The sequence below is a fragment of the Salvelinus fontinalis genome, chromosome 35, assembly GCF_029448725.1.
Source record: "Salvelinus fontinalis isolate EN_2023a chromosome 35, ASM2944872v1, whole genome shotgun sequence".
NCBI lineage: Eukaryota > Metazoa > Chordata > Actinopteri > Salmoniformes > Salmonidae > Salvelinus > Salvelinus fontinalis.
This window is the reverse complement of record NC_074699.1, coordinates 41,547,490-41,566,090: the sequence shown is the minus strand read 5'-3', so window position 1 is coordinate 41,566,090 and position 18,601 is coordinate 41,547,490. Positions and strand designations below refer to the sequence as shown.

Below are 18,601 nucleotides of genomic sequence, written 5' to 3'. Positions count from 1 at the left end.
GGATTCTCAGAACCTCTTTCATTCTAGACTTCTTCTGCAACATTACAGGCAGGCTACCAGGCTTGTTGTTGTGGATTCTCAGAACCTCTGTCATTCTAGACTTCTTCTGCAACATTACAGGCAGGCTACCAGGCTTGTTGTTGTGGATTCTCAGAACCTCTTTCATTCTAGACTTCTTCTGCAACATTACAGGCAGGCTACCAGGCTTGTTGTTGTGGATTCTCAGAACCTCTTTCATTCTAGACTTCTTCTGCAACATTACAGGCAGGCTACCAGGCTTGTTGTTGTGGATTCTCAGAACCTCTTTCATTCTAGACTTCTTCTGCAACATTACAGGCAGGCTACCAGGCTTGTTGTTGTGGATTCTCAGAACCTCTTTCATTCTAGACTTCTTCTGCAACATTACAGGCAGGCTACCAGGCTTGTTGTTGTGGATTCTCAGAACCTCTTTCATTCTAGACTTCTTCTGCAACATTACAGGCAGGCTACCAGGCTTGTTGTTGTGGATTCTCAGAACCTCTTTCATTCTAGACTTCTTCTGCAACATTACAGGCAGGCTACCAGGCTTGTTGTTGTGGATTCTCAGAACCTCTTTCATTCTAGACTTCTTCTGCAACATTACAGGCAGGCTACCAGGCTTGTTGTTGTGGATTCTCAGAACCTCTTTCATTCTAGACTTCTTCTGCAACATTACAGGCAGGCTACCAGGCTTGTTGTTGTGGATTCTCAGAACCTCTTTCATTCTAGACTTCTTCTGCAACATTACAGGCAGGCTACCAGGCTTGTTGTTGTGGATTCTCAGAACCTCTTTCATTCTAGACTTCTTCTGCAACATTACAGGCAGGCTACCAGGCTTGTTGTTGTGGATTCTCAGAACCTCTTTCATTCTAGACTTCTTCTGCAACATTACAGGCAGGCTACCAGGCTTGTTGTTGTGGATTCTCAGAACCTCTTTCATTCTAGACTTCTTCTGCAACATTACAGGCAGGCTACCAGGCTTGTTGTTGTGGATTCTCAGAACCTCTTTCATTCTAGACTTCTTCTGCAACATTACAGGCAGGCTACCAGGCTTGTTGTTGTGGATTCTCAGAACCTCTTTCATTCTAGACTTCTTCTGCAACATTACAGGCAGGCTACCAGGCTTGTTGTTGTGGATTCTCAGAACCTCTTTCATTCTAGACTTCTTCTGCAACATTACAGGCAGGCTACCAGGCTTGTTGTTGTGGATTCTCAGAACCTCTTTCATTCTAGACTTCTTCTGCAACATTACAGGCAGGCTACCAGGCTTGTTGTTGTGGATTCTCAGAACCTCTTTCATTCTAGACTTCTTCTGCAACATTACAGGCAGGCTACCAGGCTTGTTGTTGTGGATTCTCAGAACCTCTTTCATTCTAGACTTCTTCTGCAACATTACAGGCAGGCTACCAGGCTTGTTGTTGTGGATTCTCAGAACCTCTTTCATTCTAGACTTCTTCTGCAACATTACAGGCAGGCTACCAGGCTTGTTGTTGTGGATTCTCAGAACCTCTTTCATTCTAGACTTCTTCTGCAACATTACAGGCAGGCTACCAGGCTTGTTGTTGTGGATTCTCAGAACCTCTTTCATTCTAGACTTCTTCTGCAACATTACAGGCAGGCTACCAGGCTTGTTGTTGTGGATTCTCAGAACCTCTTTCATTCTAGACTTCTTCTGCAACATTACAGGCAGGCTACCAGGCTTGTTGTTGTGGATTCTCAGAACCTCTTTCATTCTAGACTTCTTCTGCAACATTACAGGCAGGCTACCAGGCTTGTTGTTGTGGATTCTCAGAACCTCTTTCATTCTAGACTTCTTCTGCAACATTACAGGCAGGCTACCAGGCTTGTTGTTGTGGATTCTCAGAACCTCTTTCATTCTAGACTTCTTCTGCAACATTACAGGCAGGCTACCAGGCTTGTTGTTGTGGATTCTCAGAACCTCTTTCATTCTAGACTTCTTCTGCAACATTACAGGCAGGCTACCAGGCTTGTTGTTGTGGATTCTCAGAACCTCTGTCATTCTAGACTTCTTCTGCAACATTACAGGCAGGCTACCAGGCTTGTTGTTGTGGATTCTCAGAACCTCTTTCATTCTAGACTTCTTCTGCAACATTACAGGCAGGCTACCAGGCTTGTTGTTGTGGATTCTCAGAACCTCTTTCATTCTAGACTTCTTCTGCAACATTACAGGCAGGCTACCAGGCTTGTTGTTGTGGATTCTCAGAACCTCTGTCATTCTAGACTTCTTCTGCAACATTACAGGCAGGCTACCAGGCTTGTTGTTGTGGATTCTCAGAACCTCTTTCATTCTAGACTTCTTCTGCAACATTACAGGCAGGCTACCAGGCTTGTTGTTGTGGATTCTCAGAACCTCTGTCATTCTAGACTTCTTCTGCAACATTACAGGCAGGCTACCAGGCTTGTTGTTGTGGATTCTCAGAACCTCTTTCATTCTAGACTTCTTCTGCAACATTACAGGCAGGCTACCAGGCTTGTTGTTGTGGATTCTCAGAACCTCTTTCATTCTAGACTTCTTCTGCAACATTACAGGCAGGCTACCAGGCTTGTTGTTGTGGATTCTCAGAACCTCTTTCATTCTAGACTTCTTCTGCAACATTACAGGCAGGCTACCAGGCTTGTTGTTGTGGATTCTCAGAACCTCTTTCATTCTAGACTTCTTCTGCAACATTACAGGCAGGCTACCAGGCTTGTTGTTGTGGATTCTCAGAACCTCTTTCATTCTAGACTTCTTCTGCAACATTACAGGCAGGCTACCAGGCTTGTTGTTGTGGATTCTCAGAACCTCTTTCATTCTAGACTTCTTCTGCAACATTACAGGCAGGCTACCAGGCTTGTTGTTGTGGATTCTCAGAACCTCTGTCATTCTAGACTTCTTCTGCAACATTACAGGCAGGCTACCAGGCTTGTTGTTGTGGATTCTCAGAACCTCTTTCATTCTAGACTTCTTCTGCAACATTACAGGCAGGCTACCAGGCTTGTTGTTGTGGATTCTCAGAACCTCTTTCATTCTAGACTTCTTCTGCAACATTACAGGCAGGCTACCAGGCTTGTTGTTGTGGATTCTCAGAACCTCTGTCATTCTAGACTTCTTCTGCAACATTACAGGCAGGCTACCAGGCTTGTTGTTGTGGATTCTCAGAACCTCTTTCATTCTAGACTTCTTCTGCAACATTACAGGCAGGCTACCAGGCTTGTTGTTGTGGATTCTCAGAACCTCTTTCATTCTAGACTTCTTCTGCAACATTACAGGCAGGCTACCAGGCTTGTTGTTGTGGATTCTCAGAACCTCTTTCATTCTAGACTTCTTCTGCAACATTACAGGCAGGCTACCAGGCTTGTTGTTGTGGATTCTCAGAACCTCTTTCATTCTAGACTTCTTCTGCAACATTACAGGCAGGCTACCAGGCTTGTTGTTGTGGATTCTCAGAACCTCTTTCATTCTAGACTTCTTCTGCAACATTACAGGCAGGCTACCAGGCTTGTTGTTGTGGATTCTCAGAACCTCTTTCATTCTAGACTTCTTCTGCAACATTACAGGCAGGCTACCAGGCTTGTTGTTGTGGATTCTCAGAACCTCTTTCATTCTAGACTTCTTCTGCAACATTACAGGCAGGCTACCAGGCTTGTTGTTGTGGATTCTCAGAACCTCTGTCATTCTAGACTTCTTCTGCAACATTACAGGCAGGCTACCAGGCTTGTTGTTGTGGATTCTCAGAACCTCTTTCATTCTAGACTTCTTCTGCAACATTACAGGCAGGCTACCAGGCTTGTTGTTGTGGATTCTCAGAACCTCTTTCATTCTAGACTTCTTCTGCAACATTACAGGCAGGCTACCAGGCTTGTTGTTGTGGATTCTCAGAACCTCTTTCATTCTAGACTTCTTCTGCAACATTACAGGCAGGCTACCAGGCTTGTTGTTGTGGATTCTCAGAACCTCTTTCATTCTAGACTTCTTCTGCAACATTACAGGCAGGCTACCAGGCTTGTTGTTGTGGATTCTCAGAACCTCTTTCATTCTAGACTTCTTCTGCAACATTACAGGCAGGCTACCAGGCTTGTTGTTGTGGATTCTCAGAACCTCTTTCATTCTAGACTTCTTCTGCAACATTACAGGCAGGCTACCAGGCTTGTTGTTGTGGATTCTCAGAACCTCTTTCATTCTAGACTTCTTCTGCAACATTACAGGCAGGCTACCAGGCTTGTTGTTGTGGATTCTCAGAACCTCTGTCATTCTAGACTTCTTCTGCAACATTACAGGCAGGCTACCAGGCTTGTTGTTGTGGATTCTCAGAACCTCTGTCATTCTAGACTTCTTCTGCAACATTACAGGCAGGCTACCAGGCTTGTTGTTGTGGATTCTCAGAACCTCTTTCATTCTAGACTTCTTCTGCAACATTACAGGCAGGCTACCAGGCTTGTTGTTGTGGATTCTCAGAACCTCTTTCATTCTAGACTTCTTCTGCAACATTACAGGCAGGCTACCAGGCTTGTTGTTGTGGATTCTCAGAACCTCTGTCATTCTAGACTTCTTCTGCAACATTACAGGCAGGCTACCAGGCTTGTTGTTGTGGATTCTCAGAACCTCTTTCATTCTAGACTTCTTCTGCAACATTACAGGCAGGCTACCAGGCTTGTTGTTGTGGATTCTCAGAACCTCTGTCATTCTAGACTTCTTCTGCAACATTACAGGCAGGCTACCAGGCTTGTTGTTGTGGATTCTCAGAACCTCTTTCATTCTAGACTTCTTCTGCAACATTACAGGCAGGCTACCAGGCTTGTTGTTGTGGATTCTCAGAACCTCTTTCATTCTAGACTTCTTCTGCAACATTACAGGCAGGCTACCAGGCTTGTTGTTGTGGATTCTCAGAACCTCTTTCATTCTAGACTTCTTCTGCAACATTACAGGCAGGCTACCAGGCTTGTTGTTGTGGATTCTCAGAACCTCTTTCATTCTAGACTTCTTCTGCAACATTACAGGCAGGCTACCAGGCTTGTTGTTGTGGATTCTCAGAACCTCTTTCATTCTAGACTTCTTCTGCAACATTACAGGCAGGCTACCAGGCTTGTTGTTGTGGATTCTCAGAACCTCTTTCATTCTAGACTTCTTCTGCAACATTACAGGCAGGCTACCAGGCTTGTTGTTGTGGATTCTCAGAACCTCTTTCATTCTAGACTTCTTCTGCAACATTACAGGCAGGCTACCAGGCTTGTTGTTGTGGATTCTCAGAACCTCTTTCATTCTAGACTTCTTCTGCAACATTACAGGCAGGCTACCAGGCTTGTTGTTGTGGATTCTCAGAACCTCTGTCATTCTAGACTTCTTCTGCAACATTACAGGCAGGCTACCAGGCTTGTTGTTGTGGATTCTCAGAACCTCTTTCATTCTAGACTTCTTCTGCAACATTACAGGCAGGCTACCAGGCTTGTTGTTGTGGATTCTCAGAACCTCTTTCATTCTAGACTTCTTCTGCAACATTACAGGCAGGCTACCAGGCTTGTTGTTGTGGATTCTCAGAACCTCTTTCATTCTAGACTTCTTCTGCAACATTACAGGCAGGCTACCAGGCTTGTTGTTGTGGATTCTCAGAACCTCTTTCATTCTAGACTTCTTCTGCAACATTACAGGCAGGCTACCAGGCTTGTTGTTGTGGATTCTCAGAACCTCTTTCATTCTAGACTTCTTCTGCAACATTACAGGCAGGCTACCATGCTTGTTGTTGCTAAATCTGACTGCAGTTGTCACTGCTGGGAACTGCTTGGAGTTTCCTCATTTGTCATAGTGTATTGACTGCTTTCATGACATTCTGCTGGCAGACTGTTCTGGCTGGCTGGTTTTCTGACTGCTCCTTCAGTTGCTTAGAAGCTGCTGATGCAAGAGAGACATCTACCCATTTCTAAATATACCCACCCAGCCAACCTGGCCCTGGTGCTGCTTAAAATATCCACCAGCTTTTATTGACTAGATCATTTCTCCTGTCTCTACATCTAGATCATTCTGTCATTCAACCTAGATAATTTCCAGTTGGTCCACATGTCTCTTGGCCCGCTAGCTGAGCCTCGTCTCTTGGCCCGCTAGCTGAGCCTTGTTGTCTCTTGGCCCGCTAGCTGAGCCTCGTTGTCTCTTGGCCCGCTAGCTGAGCCTCGTTGTCTCTTGGCCCGCTAGCTGAGCCTCGTTGTCTCTTGGCCCGCTAGCTGAGCCTCGTTGTCTCTTGGCCCGCTAGCTGAGCCTCGTTGTCTCTTGGCCCGCTAGCTGAGCCTCGTTGTCTCTTGGCCCGCTAGCTGAGCATCGTTGTCTCTTGGCCCGCTAGCTGAGCCTCGTTGTCTCTTGGCCCGCTAGCTGAGCCTCGTTGTCTCTTGGCCCGCTAGCTGAGCCTCGTTACCTCTTGGCCCGCTAGCTGAGCCTCGTTGTCTCTTGGCCCGCTAGCTGAGCCTCGTTGTCTCTTGGCCCGCTAGCTGAGCCTCGTTGTCTCTTGGCCCGCTAGCTGAGCCTCGTTGTCTCTTGGCCCGCTAGCTGAGCCTCGTTGTCTCTTGGCCCGCTAGCTGAGCCTCGTTGTCTCTTGGCCCGCTAGCTGAGCCTCGTTGTCTCTTGGCCCGCTAGCTGAGCCTCGTTGTCTCTTGGCCCGCTAGCTGAGCCTCGTTGTCTCTTGGCCCGCTAGCTGAGCCTCGTTGTCTCTTGGCTCAGCTAGCTGAGCCTCGTTGTCTCTTGGCTCAGCTAGCTGAGCCTCGTTATCTCTTGGCCCGCTAGCTGAGCCTCGTTGTCTCTTGGCCCGCTAGCTGAGCCTCGTTGTCTCTTGGCCCGCTAGCTGAGCCTCGTTGTCTCTTGGCCCGCTAGCTGAGCCTCGTTGTCTCTTGGCCCGCTAGCTGAGCCTCGTTGTCTCTTGGCCCGCTAGCTGAGCCTCGTTGTCTCTTGGCCCGCTAGCTGAGCCTCGTTGTCTCTTGGCCCGCTAGCTGAGCCTCGTTGTCTCTTGGCCCGCTAGCTGAGCCTCGTTGTCTCTTGGCCCGCTAGCTGAGCCTCGTTGTCTCTTGGCCCGCTAGCTGAGCCTCGTTGTCTCTTGGCCCGCTAGCTGAGCCTCGTTGTCTCTTGGCCCGCTAGCTGAGCCTCGTTGTCTCTTGGCCCGCTAGCTGAGCCTCGTTGTCTCTTGGCTCAGCTAGCTGAGCCTCGTTGTCTCTTGGCTCAGCTAGCTGAGCCTCGTTGTCTCTTGGCTCAGCTAGCTGAGCCTCGTTGTCTCTTGGCTCAGCTAGCTGAGCCTCGTTGTCTCTTGGCTCAGCTAGCTGAGCCTCGTTGTCTCTTGGCCCGCTAGCTGAGCCTCGTTGTCTCTTGGCCCGCTAGCTGAGCCTCGTTGTCTCTTGGCCCGCTAGCTGAGCCTCGTTGTCTCTTGGCCCGCTAGCTGAGCCTCGTTGTCTCTTGGCCCGCTAGCTGAGCCTCGTTGACCCTTGGCCCGCTAGCTGAGCCTCGTTGTCCCTTGGCCCGCTAGCTGAGCCTCGTTGTCCCTTGGCCCGCTAGCTGAGCCTCGTTGTCCCTTGGCCCGCTAGCTGAGCCTTGTTATGAGCTGAAGACATTAGGCTGTTTAGTGTGGGACTATCCTACCTGAGCTAATCCATTGATTTATTGGTATATCCATAATGAAGGAGGCCATGGTTACAGACTGGTGTTCATTACATTTAGAAGGTCAGCACAACCTGTGCTTGTCAGAATTGTATAATGATATTCTGACTGACACACAGTGAGTGAGTGAGCGTTTCTAGCGCCAGAGACCGAGACAGCCAGCACACCACTCTGACGTAGTAGGGAACCAAACAGAAGCAAATGGAACCCAACGGGGAGGGACCTACCTGAATTTGTCCAATAGAAACTTGTTTTCGTTGCAAAATGATTTCCATTTAGATTAAATGGTTTCAGTTGTGAAATGTTTTCGACCTAATGATTTCTCCCCAGATCAGAGAGTGTTGTTTTACCGATGTAACACACACGCGCACACACACACACACACACACACCCCACAGCATGGGACATTGTGGGGATCTATAATTGATTTCCATTCAAAATCATATTTTCCCTAACTGCTAACCCTTAAGCTTAAAATAGCCTTTGTCCTTGTGGCTGTGATCTTGTTTTACTGTCCTTGTGGAGACTTTTGAGGATGGAAGAACAAGACAGGGCACTGGTTTGGCGGGTGCCTTTTGTGTTGCAGGGCCTGAGGGCAGACTGGCAGGCAGCGTATTGTTGCTGACTCTACTGTCCCGGAAGTACAGATTGGTGTGTGTGTGAGAGACAAGGGGATTATCCTGCTTTCTGTGGCTGCTGACTGGGCCTGTGTATGTCTCCTCCCTCTTTCTCTCCCTTTTTTCCCCTGTAGTGGCCAGGGGCGAGGCTGTAGTGGCCAGGGGCGAGGCTGTAGTGGCCAGGGGCGAGGCTGTAGTGGCCAGGGGCGAGGCTGTAGTGGCCAGGGGCGAGGCTGCAGTGGCCAGGGGCGAGGCTGCAGTGGCCAGGGGAGAGGCTGCAGTGGCCAGGGGCGAGGCTGCAGTGGCCAGGGGCGAGGCTGCAGTGGCCAGGGGCGAGGCTGCAGTGGCCAGGGGCGAGGCTGCAGTGGCCAGGGGCGAGGCTGCAGTGGGTGGGATTGAGCTCTGGGACACGTACGTGTATAACCTATCGTCACTGAGGAGACTGCAGGCAGGTCTAATGTGACAGGGCCTGAGCAGAGCTCTAGTAGCTTTGATCTACCAAGGTGGGTGACTGGCCGCTGGGTAACAGAAACAAACAGCGACGGCGGCTGTCTCCCAAATGGCAGCCTATTCCCTTTACAGTGCACTACTGTTGACCAGGGTCCATGTAGGGAATAGGGAGCCATAGGGCTTTACAGTGCACTACTGTTGACCAGGGTCCATGTAGGGAATAGGGAGCCATAGGGCTTTACAGTGCACTACTGTTGACCAGGGTCCATGTAGGGAATAGGGGGCTATAGGGGAAGCATCCAGAAGCAGCTTGTTCTGTTGATACAGCTTTGAGTCTCTGCTTCTCAACCATTAAGAGGTCATTAGCTGAATGTAGTTAACAGGATCAATGGTGCTTTTGAAGTCAATACAAGCCTGGAGAGAGAGAGAGAGACACACACACACACACACACACACACACACACACACACACACACACACACACACACACACACACACACACACACACACACACACACTGCAGTACAGTAGGATGACAACTGTTTCATTAATATAAATAAACTAGTAAGCTATGGGTCTGTGTTTTAGGTGTATCTCATAAGAGCTGATAAACCTGTTTCAGTCACATTCTGAACACACACAGAAAGGTGTTGAGTCATTCTGAACAGAGAGAGGGGGGTTGAGTCATTCTGAACAGAGAGAGGGGGGTTGAGTCATTCTGAACAGAGAGAGGGGGGTTGAGTCATTCTGAACAGAGAGAGGGGTTGAGTCATTCTGAACAGAGAGAGGGGTTGAGTCATTCTGAACAGAGAGAGGGGTTGAGTCATTCTGAACAGAGAGGGGGGGTTGAGTCATTCTGAACAGAGAGAGGGGTTGAGTCATTCTGAACAGAGAAGGAGAGGGGTTGAGTCATTCTGAACAGAGAGAGAGAGGGGTTGAGTCATTCTGAACAGAGAGAGAGGGGGGTTGAGTCATTCTGAACAGAGAGAGGGGGGGGTTGAGTCATTCTGAACAGAGAGAGAGGGGTTGAGTCATTCTGAACAGAGAGAGAGGCGTTGAGTCATTCTGAACAGAGAGGGGGGGTTGAGTCATTCTGAACAGAGAGGGGGGGTTGAGTTTAGAGGTCGACCGATTATGATTTTTCAACACCGATACCAATTATTGGGGGACAAACAAGCCGATACCGATTAATCGGACGATTAAAAAATAAATAAATAATAATAATAATAATTTTTTGTTTGTAATAATGACAATTACAACAATACTGAATGAACTTATTTTAACTTAATATAATACATCGATAAAATCAATTTAGCCTCAAGTAAATAATGAAACATGTTTAATTAATGCAAAAACAAAGTGTTGGATAAGAAAGTAAAAGTGCAATATGTGCCATGTAAGAAAGCTAACGTTTAAGTTCCTTGCTCAGAACATGAGAACATATGAAAGCTTGTGGTTCCTTTTAACATGAGTCTTAAATATTCCCAGGTAAGAAGTTTTAGGTTGTAGTTATTATAGGAATTATAGGACTATTTCCCTCTATACCATTTGTATTTCATTAACCTTTGACTATTGGATGTTCCTATAGGCACTTTAGTATTGCAAGTGTAACAGTATAGCTTCCGTCCCTCTCCTCGCTCCTCCCTGGGCTCGAACCAGCAACACAACGACAACAGCCACCATCGAAGCAGCGTTACCCATGCAGAGCAAGGGGAACAACTACTAGAAGGCTCAGAGCGAGTGACGTTTGAAACGCTATTAGCGCGCACCCCGCTAACTAGCTAGCCATTTCACTTTGGTCACACCAGCCTCATCTCGGGAGTTGATAGGCTTGAAGTCATAAACAGCGCAATGCTTGGCGTACAACGAAGAGCTGGTGGCAAAACGCACGAAAGTGCTGTTTGAATGAATGTTTACGCGCCTGCTTCTGCCTACCACCGCTCAGTCAGATACTTAGATACTTGTATGCTTGTATGCTCAGTCAGATTATATGCAACGCAAGACACGCTAGATAATACCTAGTAATACCATCAACCATGTGTAGTTAACGAGTGGTTATGATTGATTGTTTTTAATAAGAAGACACGCTAGATAATACCTAGTAATACCATCAACCATGTGTAGTTAACGAGTGGTTATGATTGATTGTTTTTAATAAGATAAGGCAACTTACCTTGGCTTTACTGCATTCGCGTAACAGGCAGTCTCCTTGTGGAGTGCAAGGAGAGAGAGGCAGGTCGTTATTGCGTTGGACTAGTTAACTGTAAGGTTGCAAGATTGGATCCCCCGAGCTGACAAGGTGAAAATCTGTCGTTCTGCCCCTGAACAAGGCAGTTATCCCACCGTTCCTAGGCCGTCATTGAAAATAAGAGTGTTCTTAAGTGACTTGCCTAGTTAAATAAAGGTATAAAAAAAATATTTAAAAAATCGGCGCCCAAAAATACCGATTTCCAATTGTTATGAAAACTTGAAATCGGCCCTAATTAATTGGCCATTCCGATTAATCGGTCGACCTCTAGTTGAGTCATTCTGAACAGAGAGGGGGGTTGAGTCATTCTGAACAGAGAGGGGGGTTGAGTCATTCTGAACAGAGAGGGGGGTTGAGTCATTCTGAACAGAGAGGGGGGTTGAGTCATTCTGAACAGAGAGAGAGGGGTTGAGTCATTCTGAACAGAGAGAGAGGGGTTGAGTCATTCTGAACAGAGAGAGGGGGTTGAGTCATTCTGAACAGAGTGAACAGAGAGAGAGGGGTTGAGTCATTCTGAACAGAGTGAACAGAGAGAGAGGGGTTGAGTCATTCTGAACAGAGAGAGGGGGGTTGAGTCATTCTGAACAGAGAGAGGGGGTTGAGTCATTCTGAACAGAGTGAACAGAGAGAGAGGGGTTGAGTCATTCTGAACAGAGAGAGAGAGGGGTTGAGTCATTCTGAACAGAGAGAGAGGGGGGTTGAGTCATTCTGAACAGAGAGAGAGGGGGGTTGAGTCATTCTGAACAGAGAGAGAGGGGGGTTGAGTCATTCTGAACAGAGAGAGAGGGGGGTTGAGTCATTCTGAACAGAGAGAGAGGGGGGTTGAGTCATTCTGAACAGAGAGAGAGGGGGGTTGAGTCATTCTGAACAGAGAGAGAGGGGGGTTGAGTCATTCTGAACAGAGAGAGAGGGGGGTTGAGTCATTCTGAACAGAGAGAGAGGGGGGTTGAGTCATTCTGAACAGAGAGAGAGGGGGGTTGAGTCATTCTGAACAGAGAGAGAGGGGGGTTGAGTCATTCTGAACAGAGAGAGAGGGGGGTTGAGTCATTCTGAACAGAGAGAGGGGGGGTTGAGTCATTCTGAAACGAGAGAGGGGGGGTTGAGTCATTCTGAAACGAGAGAGGGGGGGTTGAGTCATTCTGAAACGAGAGAGGGGGGGTTGAGTCATTCTGAAACGAGAGAGGGGGGGTTGAGTCATTCTGAACAGAGAGAGGGGGTTGAGTCATTCTGAACAGAGTGAACAGAGAGAGAGGGGTTGAGTCATTCTGAACAGAGAGGGGGGTTGCGTCATTCTGAAACGAGAGAGGGGGGGTTGAGTCATTCTGAACAGAGAGAGAGGGGGGTTGAGTCTTTCTGAACAGAGAGAGAGGGGGGTTGAGTCTTTCTGAACAGAGAGAGGGGGGGTGAGTCATTCTGAACAGAGAGAGAGGGGGGTTGAGTCATTCTGAACAGAGAGAGGGGGGTTGAGTCATTCTGAACAGAGAGAGAGGGGGATTGAGTCATTCTGAACAGAGAGAAAGGGGGATTGAGTCATTCTGAACAGAGAGGGGGGTTGAGTCATTCTGAACAGAGAGGGAGGGGTCCTATGAATTCATGTTTATCAGGCTCTTACTCCCATTCAACTCTTAGTGTGCACTTCTCACTAAAGACTCAACTCACTTTCCCCTTTTCCTCTCTCCCTCCTTCTCCAGGGTCATCTTTCTGAGGGTTTGGTGACTAAATGGTACCGGTCTCCTCGCCTGCTGCTCTCCCCTAACAACTACACCAAGGCCATTGACATGTGGGCTGCCGGATGCATCTTCGCCGAGATGCTCACCGGGAAAACGCTCTTCGCAGGTCAGTCAAGCACAGACTCACACTGGTGACCCGTGAGGCAGGTGACTGTGCCACTGAACTATGGGGCAGAAATGTAGGCCACCGGCTTCATGGCACGTGGGTTCTGGCAGAGCTCACACACCTCACACTCTGACTGACATGGTGTAACTGATATAGGGCAGACAGTGAAGTGGTGCCACGGGGGTATGGATATGGAGCTGCTTGTCTATATCGGTGTTAACTCTTGCGGGGGGGGGGGGGGGGGTGTAACCTTGAAAGTTAGCTAGCTAACTGAGGTAACCTGGAGAGTTAGCTTGCTAACTGAGGTAACCTGGAGAGTTAGCTTGCTAACTGAGGTAACCTGGAGAGTTAGCTTGCTAACTGAGGTAACCTGGAGAGTTAGCTTGCTAACTGAGGTAACCTGGAGAGTTAGCTTGCTAACTGAGGTAACCTGGAGAGTTAGCTTGCTAACTGAGGTAACCTGGAGAGTTAGCTTACTAACTGAGGTAACCTGGAGAGTTAGCTTGCTAACCTGAGGTAACCTGGAGAGTTAGCTTGCTAACCTGAGGTAACCTGGAGAGTTAGCTTGCTAACCTGAGGTAACCTGGAGAGTTAGCTTGCTAACCTGAGGTAACCTGGAGAGTTAGCTTGCTAACCTGAGGTAACCTGGAGAGTTAGCTTGCTAACCTGAGGTAACCTGGAGAGTTAGCTTGCTAACCTGAGGTAACCTGGAGAGTTAGCTTGCTAACCTGAGGTAACCTGGAGAGTTGGCTGGCTAACCTGAGGTAACTTTGGGAGTTGGCTGGCTAACCTGAGGTAACTTTGGGAGTTGGCTGGCTAACCTGAGGTAACTTTGGGAGTTGGCTGGCTAACCTGAGGTAACTTTGGGAGTTGGCTGGCTAACCTGAGGTAACTTTGGGAGTTGGCTGGCTAACCTGAGGTAACCTTGGGAGTTGGCTGGCTAACCTGAGGTAACTTTGGGAGTTGGCTGGCTAACCTGAGGTAACTTTGGGAGTTGGCTGGCTAACCTGAGGTAACTTTGGGAGTTGGCTGGCTAACCTGAGGTAACTTTGGGAGTTGGCTGGCTAACCTGAGGTAACTTTGGGAGTTGGCTGGCTAACCTGAGGTAACTTTGGGAGTTGGCTGGCTAACCTGAGGTAACCTTGGGAGTTGGCTGGCTAACCTGAGGTAACTTTGGGAGTTGGCTGGCTAACCTGAGGTAACTTTGGGAGTTGGCTGGCTAACCTGAGGTAACTTTGGGAGTTGGCTGGCTAACCTGAGGTAACCTGGAGAGTTGGCTGGCTAACCTGTGGTTACTTTGGGAGTTGGCTAACTGACTGAATCGTGTGCTTAGTGAACAGACAGAGAAGGATCAGGTCCTATTTTTAGAGTCTTTGGTATCACTCACTCGACCAGGGATCAAACCATCCTGTAGTAACCTGGTATATTTATGTTTACCAATAGGTTTGCTTCCCGCTATCCGTAGCTATTTCCTATGTCTGCCTATATAACTATGATTAAGAAAGCTTCAGGTAGCTTAAGCCAGGTGCATTAGAGAATGTAATTCTAAGTTACAATTAAATACTAAACCGTACTTAAGTCTCATGAGTCATAACTCTAAGAAGACTTTAAGGATACTACACATCCCGACCTTTCAATCTCACGGTGGACACACTAACCACAAGGCCACTGAGTTGGTGACCCGACAGTCGGGTGTAAACGAACCCTGTGTTATCCTGTAATAACCCGTGTCCTGTGTTTTTAACCCTGTTTTGAACCGGTGTTCTGCAGGAGCCCATGAGCTGGAGCAGATGCAGCTGATCCTGGAGTCCATCCCTGTGCTGAGAGAAGAGGACAGGCAGGAGTTACACAGTGTTATCCCCGTCTTCATACACGGTGACATGTCCCAGCCACACAACCCACTGGCCAAGCTGCTGCCCGACGTCAGCCCACAGGGTGAGTCTAGACTCGCACTCGTGTAGACACATACACAGTGACATGTCCCAGCCACACAACCCACTGGCCAAGCTGCTGCCCGACGTCAGCCCACAGGGTGAGTCTAGACTCGCACTCGTGTAGACACATACACAGTGACATGTCCCAGCCACACAACCCACTGGCCAAGCTGCTGCCCGACGTCAGCCCACAGGGTGAGTCTAGACTCGCACTCGTGTAGACACATACACAGTGACATGTCCCAGCCACACAACCCACTGGCCAAGCTGCTGCCCGACGTCAGCCCACAGGGTGAGTCTAGACTCGCACTCGTGTAGACACATACACAGTGACATGTCCCAGCCACACAACCCACTGGCCAAGCTGCTGCCCGACGTCAGCCCACAGGGTGAGTCTAGACTCGCACTCGTGTAGACACATACACAGTGACATGTCCCAGCCACACAACCCACTGGCCAAGCTACTACCCGACGTCAGCCCACAGCATGAGTCTAGACACACATTCACACTCGTGACGTACACACACACACTGGACAAACTGATGCCTGACATCATACCACCAGGTGAACACACACAAACTAACACACTCCTATTCTATACCATATTGTAAAGCCCCAGACATGCCACACTGCACCATGGTAAATGTTCCTCTTCCCTTCCAGCCCTGGATTTCCTGCAAAAGATCCTGACCTTTAACCCCATGGACCGTCTGACAGCAGAAGAAGCCCTAGCCCACCCCTACATGTCTGACTACTCCTTCCCCCTGGACGAACCCGTCTCCCTGCACCCCTTCCACATAGAGGATGAGGTGGATGATATCTTACTGATGGACCAGGGTCACAGCCACACCTGGGACAGGTACATGGAGACATACTGTAGTCCACATACATACTTACAACTGGGTTCCATAGCTAGCTAGTTATAGAAGAGGGTTTCTTTACTGTGGATGTCAAACACAGGGGTTCGTGCTTGGGTTGTCTTAACCCTTTATCTCCCTCCTGACATCAGGTACCGTGACAGCCAGCTTTCTGAAGGGGACTGGCACCTCCACACCCACAGCACTCTGGACACTGACGAGGTACAGGTGGATCCTCGGGCTCTGTCTGACCAAACTGACGAGGAGGAGGTCCAGGTACGGAGAGAGAGACACACACACAGACACACACACACACAGACACACACACACACACACACACACACACACACCTTCCTCAAGTCACCACCCTAACCCCTGTCCCTACAGGTGGACCCTCGTAAGTATGCAGACGGAGACCGGGAGTTCCTGGACGATCCTTCCTACGGCTACTCCTCCCTCTTCACTCCCGAACGCTCGTGGCCCGACCCCGATGACGAACACTTGGACCTTCACCACGAGAACAAGTACTGTGACCTGGAGTGTTCCCACACCTGTAACTACAAGGTGGCGTCTCCATCCTACCTGGATAATCTGATCTGGAGGGACAGCGAGGTCAACCACTACTACGAGCCCAAACTCATTATAGATCTGTCCAACTGGAAGGAGCAGCAGAGTAGAGAGAAACAAGCCCAGGCTGCAGGCAGAGACAAGGAGCACAAGGCCCAGAAGAGCAAGTGTGAGAAGAACGGCCTGGTGAAGGCTCAGATGGTTCTACAGGTAGAGAAGGGCCCCGTGGAGAAGGACTCCCAGCAAGAGAAGAACCAGACCCAAACTACTCAACAGAATCAAGGCTTTGACTTTGACTCCTTCATCGCCGGCACCATCAAACTGAGCCTGCGAACTGAGCCCAGCGACGTTGGACTCCTGGGGGACGTGGGCCTCCTGAGCGAGGTGGGCCTCCTGAGCGAGGTGGGCCTCCTGAGCGAGGTGGGCCTCCTGAGCGAGGTGGGCCTCCTGAACGAGCTCAACTCGTCTGTGTCCCAGCTGGAGGCTCCGCGGTCAGGCTCCATGTCCAAAACCATCAGCCAGGAGAAGGAGGAGAAGTGTCTGGTCAACTTTGCTCAGGTCAGCATCACCGTGGGGACCGCTGGGTCTGGGGCGCGTCCCGCACACCCCTGGGAGAGCTTCGGAGGGGGGGAGAGGGTGGAGGAGCGGAGAGGTGGGTGTCTGATGGACGGGGCGGGGCGCTGGGACGTTGGGAAAGAGGAGCAGCTCCAGAAGGACAGCTCCTACACCAGCTACCTGGACAGACTGTTCAGCAGGAAGGACGAGGGCAGCGGGGAGAGTGCTGCTAGCGCCGACACCCCAGAACCCGAGCCCTCGGATGTGGGAGGGGAGAGGGAACGGGACGAGGGGGGCTTCCTGGCGCGGAGCGGAGAAATCATGTTTAACATGCAGCTGGACTCTCTGGCGCTGCCGGGGTTCGATGCTACGACCGACGCGCCGCTCAAATCCATCCAGGCCTCCCTCGCCCCCTCCACGGTCAAATCCATCCAGGCCTCCCTCGCCCCCTCCACGGTCAAATCCATCCAGGCCTCCCTCGCCCCCTCCACGGTCAAATCCATCCAGGCCTCCCTCGCTCCCTCCACGGTCAAGTGCTCTCCTCAGATCGCCCACACAACCTACAGCAGCTTCTTCAAGCATCTCAATTAGAAACATAAACGATACCATGCTCCTCACAGTGCAAGATCTCTAGGCTGGTTCTGTTCTGTTGTCCTTGTATTTTATTTCATTATGATAGTAATGTTATTTTACTTGAATCATTTCATACCTTATCGTATGGCTCCTTTTTAAAATATACACTTTTATTTTGTATTTTTTTTTTTTTAGTTGTAGGAGTTAAAGGTAAAATAGACTGGGTTGAAAGTTGCTAACAGATCAAACATCAGAGTTATTACCTCTGGGTTCACTGGGCCTACCTGAGTTGATCTCCCCAATTATCCCTCAGCATCCACCAACTGGCAGCATTTACACTGCACCCTGAGTACTGTAGACTAAAGGAGAGGAGGACTGGGGAAGAGAGGTGGAGAATTGGATAGGAGATAATCGAGGGAGATGAGAAGTGGTGCTATGCTAGCTGAACTGTTCATCCTGCAGCCTTCCCCTGAGCTCATCACTGATCTGACACCTGGCTGAATAAGTGAAAGGAAAGTTTGCACCCTATTACTTCAACCAATCTGACCGTCTCAGATCAGTGATGTGGTCAACGCAGGAAGAGATGTATAGAAATCACAGCTTTGTATCTGGGCCATTCTGGTGTCTGTGACAGCATGGCCAGGGCCATTCTGGTGTCTGTGACAGCATGGCCAGGGCCATTCTGGTGTCCGTGACGGCATGGCCAGGGCCATTCTGGTGTCTGTGACAGCATGGCCAGGGCCATTCTGGTGTCTGTGACCGCACGGCCAGGGCCATTCTGGTGTCTGTGACAGCATGCCCAGGGCCATTCTGGTGTCTGTGACCGCACGGCCAGGGCCATTCTGGTGTCTGTGACCGCATGGCCAGGGCCATTCTGGTGTCTGTGACAGCATGGCCAGGGCCATTCTGGTGTCTGTGACCGCACGGCCAGGGCCATTCTGGTGTCTGTGACCGCACGGCCAGGGCCATTCTGGTGTCTGTGACCGCACGGCCAGGGCCATTCTGGTGTCTGTGACCGCACGGCCAGGGCCATTCTGGTGTCTGTGACAGCATGGCCAGGGCCATTCTGGTGTCTGTGACAGCACGGCCAGGGCCATTCTGGTGTCTGTGACAGCATGGCCAGGGCCATTCTGGTGTCTGTGACAGCACGGCCAGGGCCATTCTGGTGTCTGTGACAGCATGGCCAGGGCCATTCTGGTGTCTGTGACAGCATGGCCAGGGCCATTCTGGTGTCTGTGACAGCATGGCCAGGGCCATTCTGGTGTCTGTGACAGCATGGCCAGGGCCATTCTGGTGTCTGTGACAGCACGGCCAGGGCC

General features: G+C 49.6%; 1 protein-coding gene across 3 annotated transcripts in view; it reads left to right on the top strand.

Moving 5' to 3' along the window:
- Positions 1-18,378, top strand: part of LOC129834896 (mitogen-activated protein kinase 6-like) — a 43,435-nt gene extending 25,057 nt beyond the window's left edge. For 2 of the 3 annotated variants that reach the window (XM_055900263.1, XM_055900262.1), the window contains exons 4-5: positions 12,652-12,796; positions 14,567-14,800. In XM_055900263.1, the coding sequence (XP_055756238.1) occupies positions 12,652-12,796; positions 14,567-14,757 (336 nt within the window). In that variant the 3' untranslated portion in view covers positions 14,758-14,800. Of the gene's footprint in view, positions 1-12,651; positions 12,797-14,566; positions 14,801-15,393; positions 15,590-15,739; positions 15,864-15,974 lie in introns of those variants that run through there. The other variant, XM_055900264.1, reaches the window with a different exon arrangement.
- The last annotated feature ends 223 nt before the right edge of the window (positions 18,379-18,601 follow it).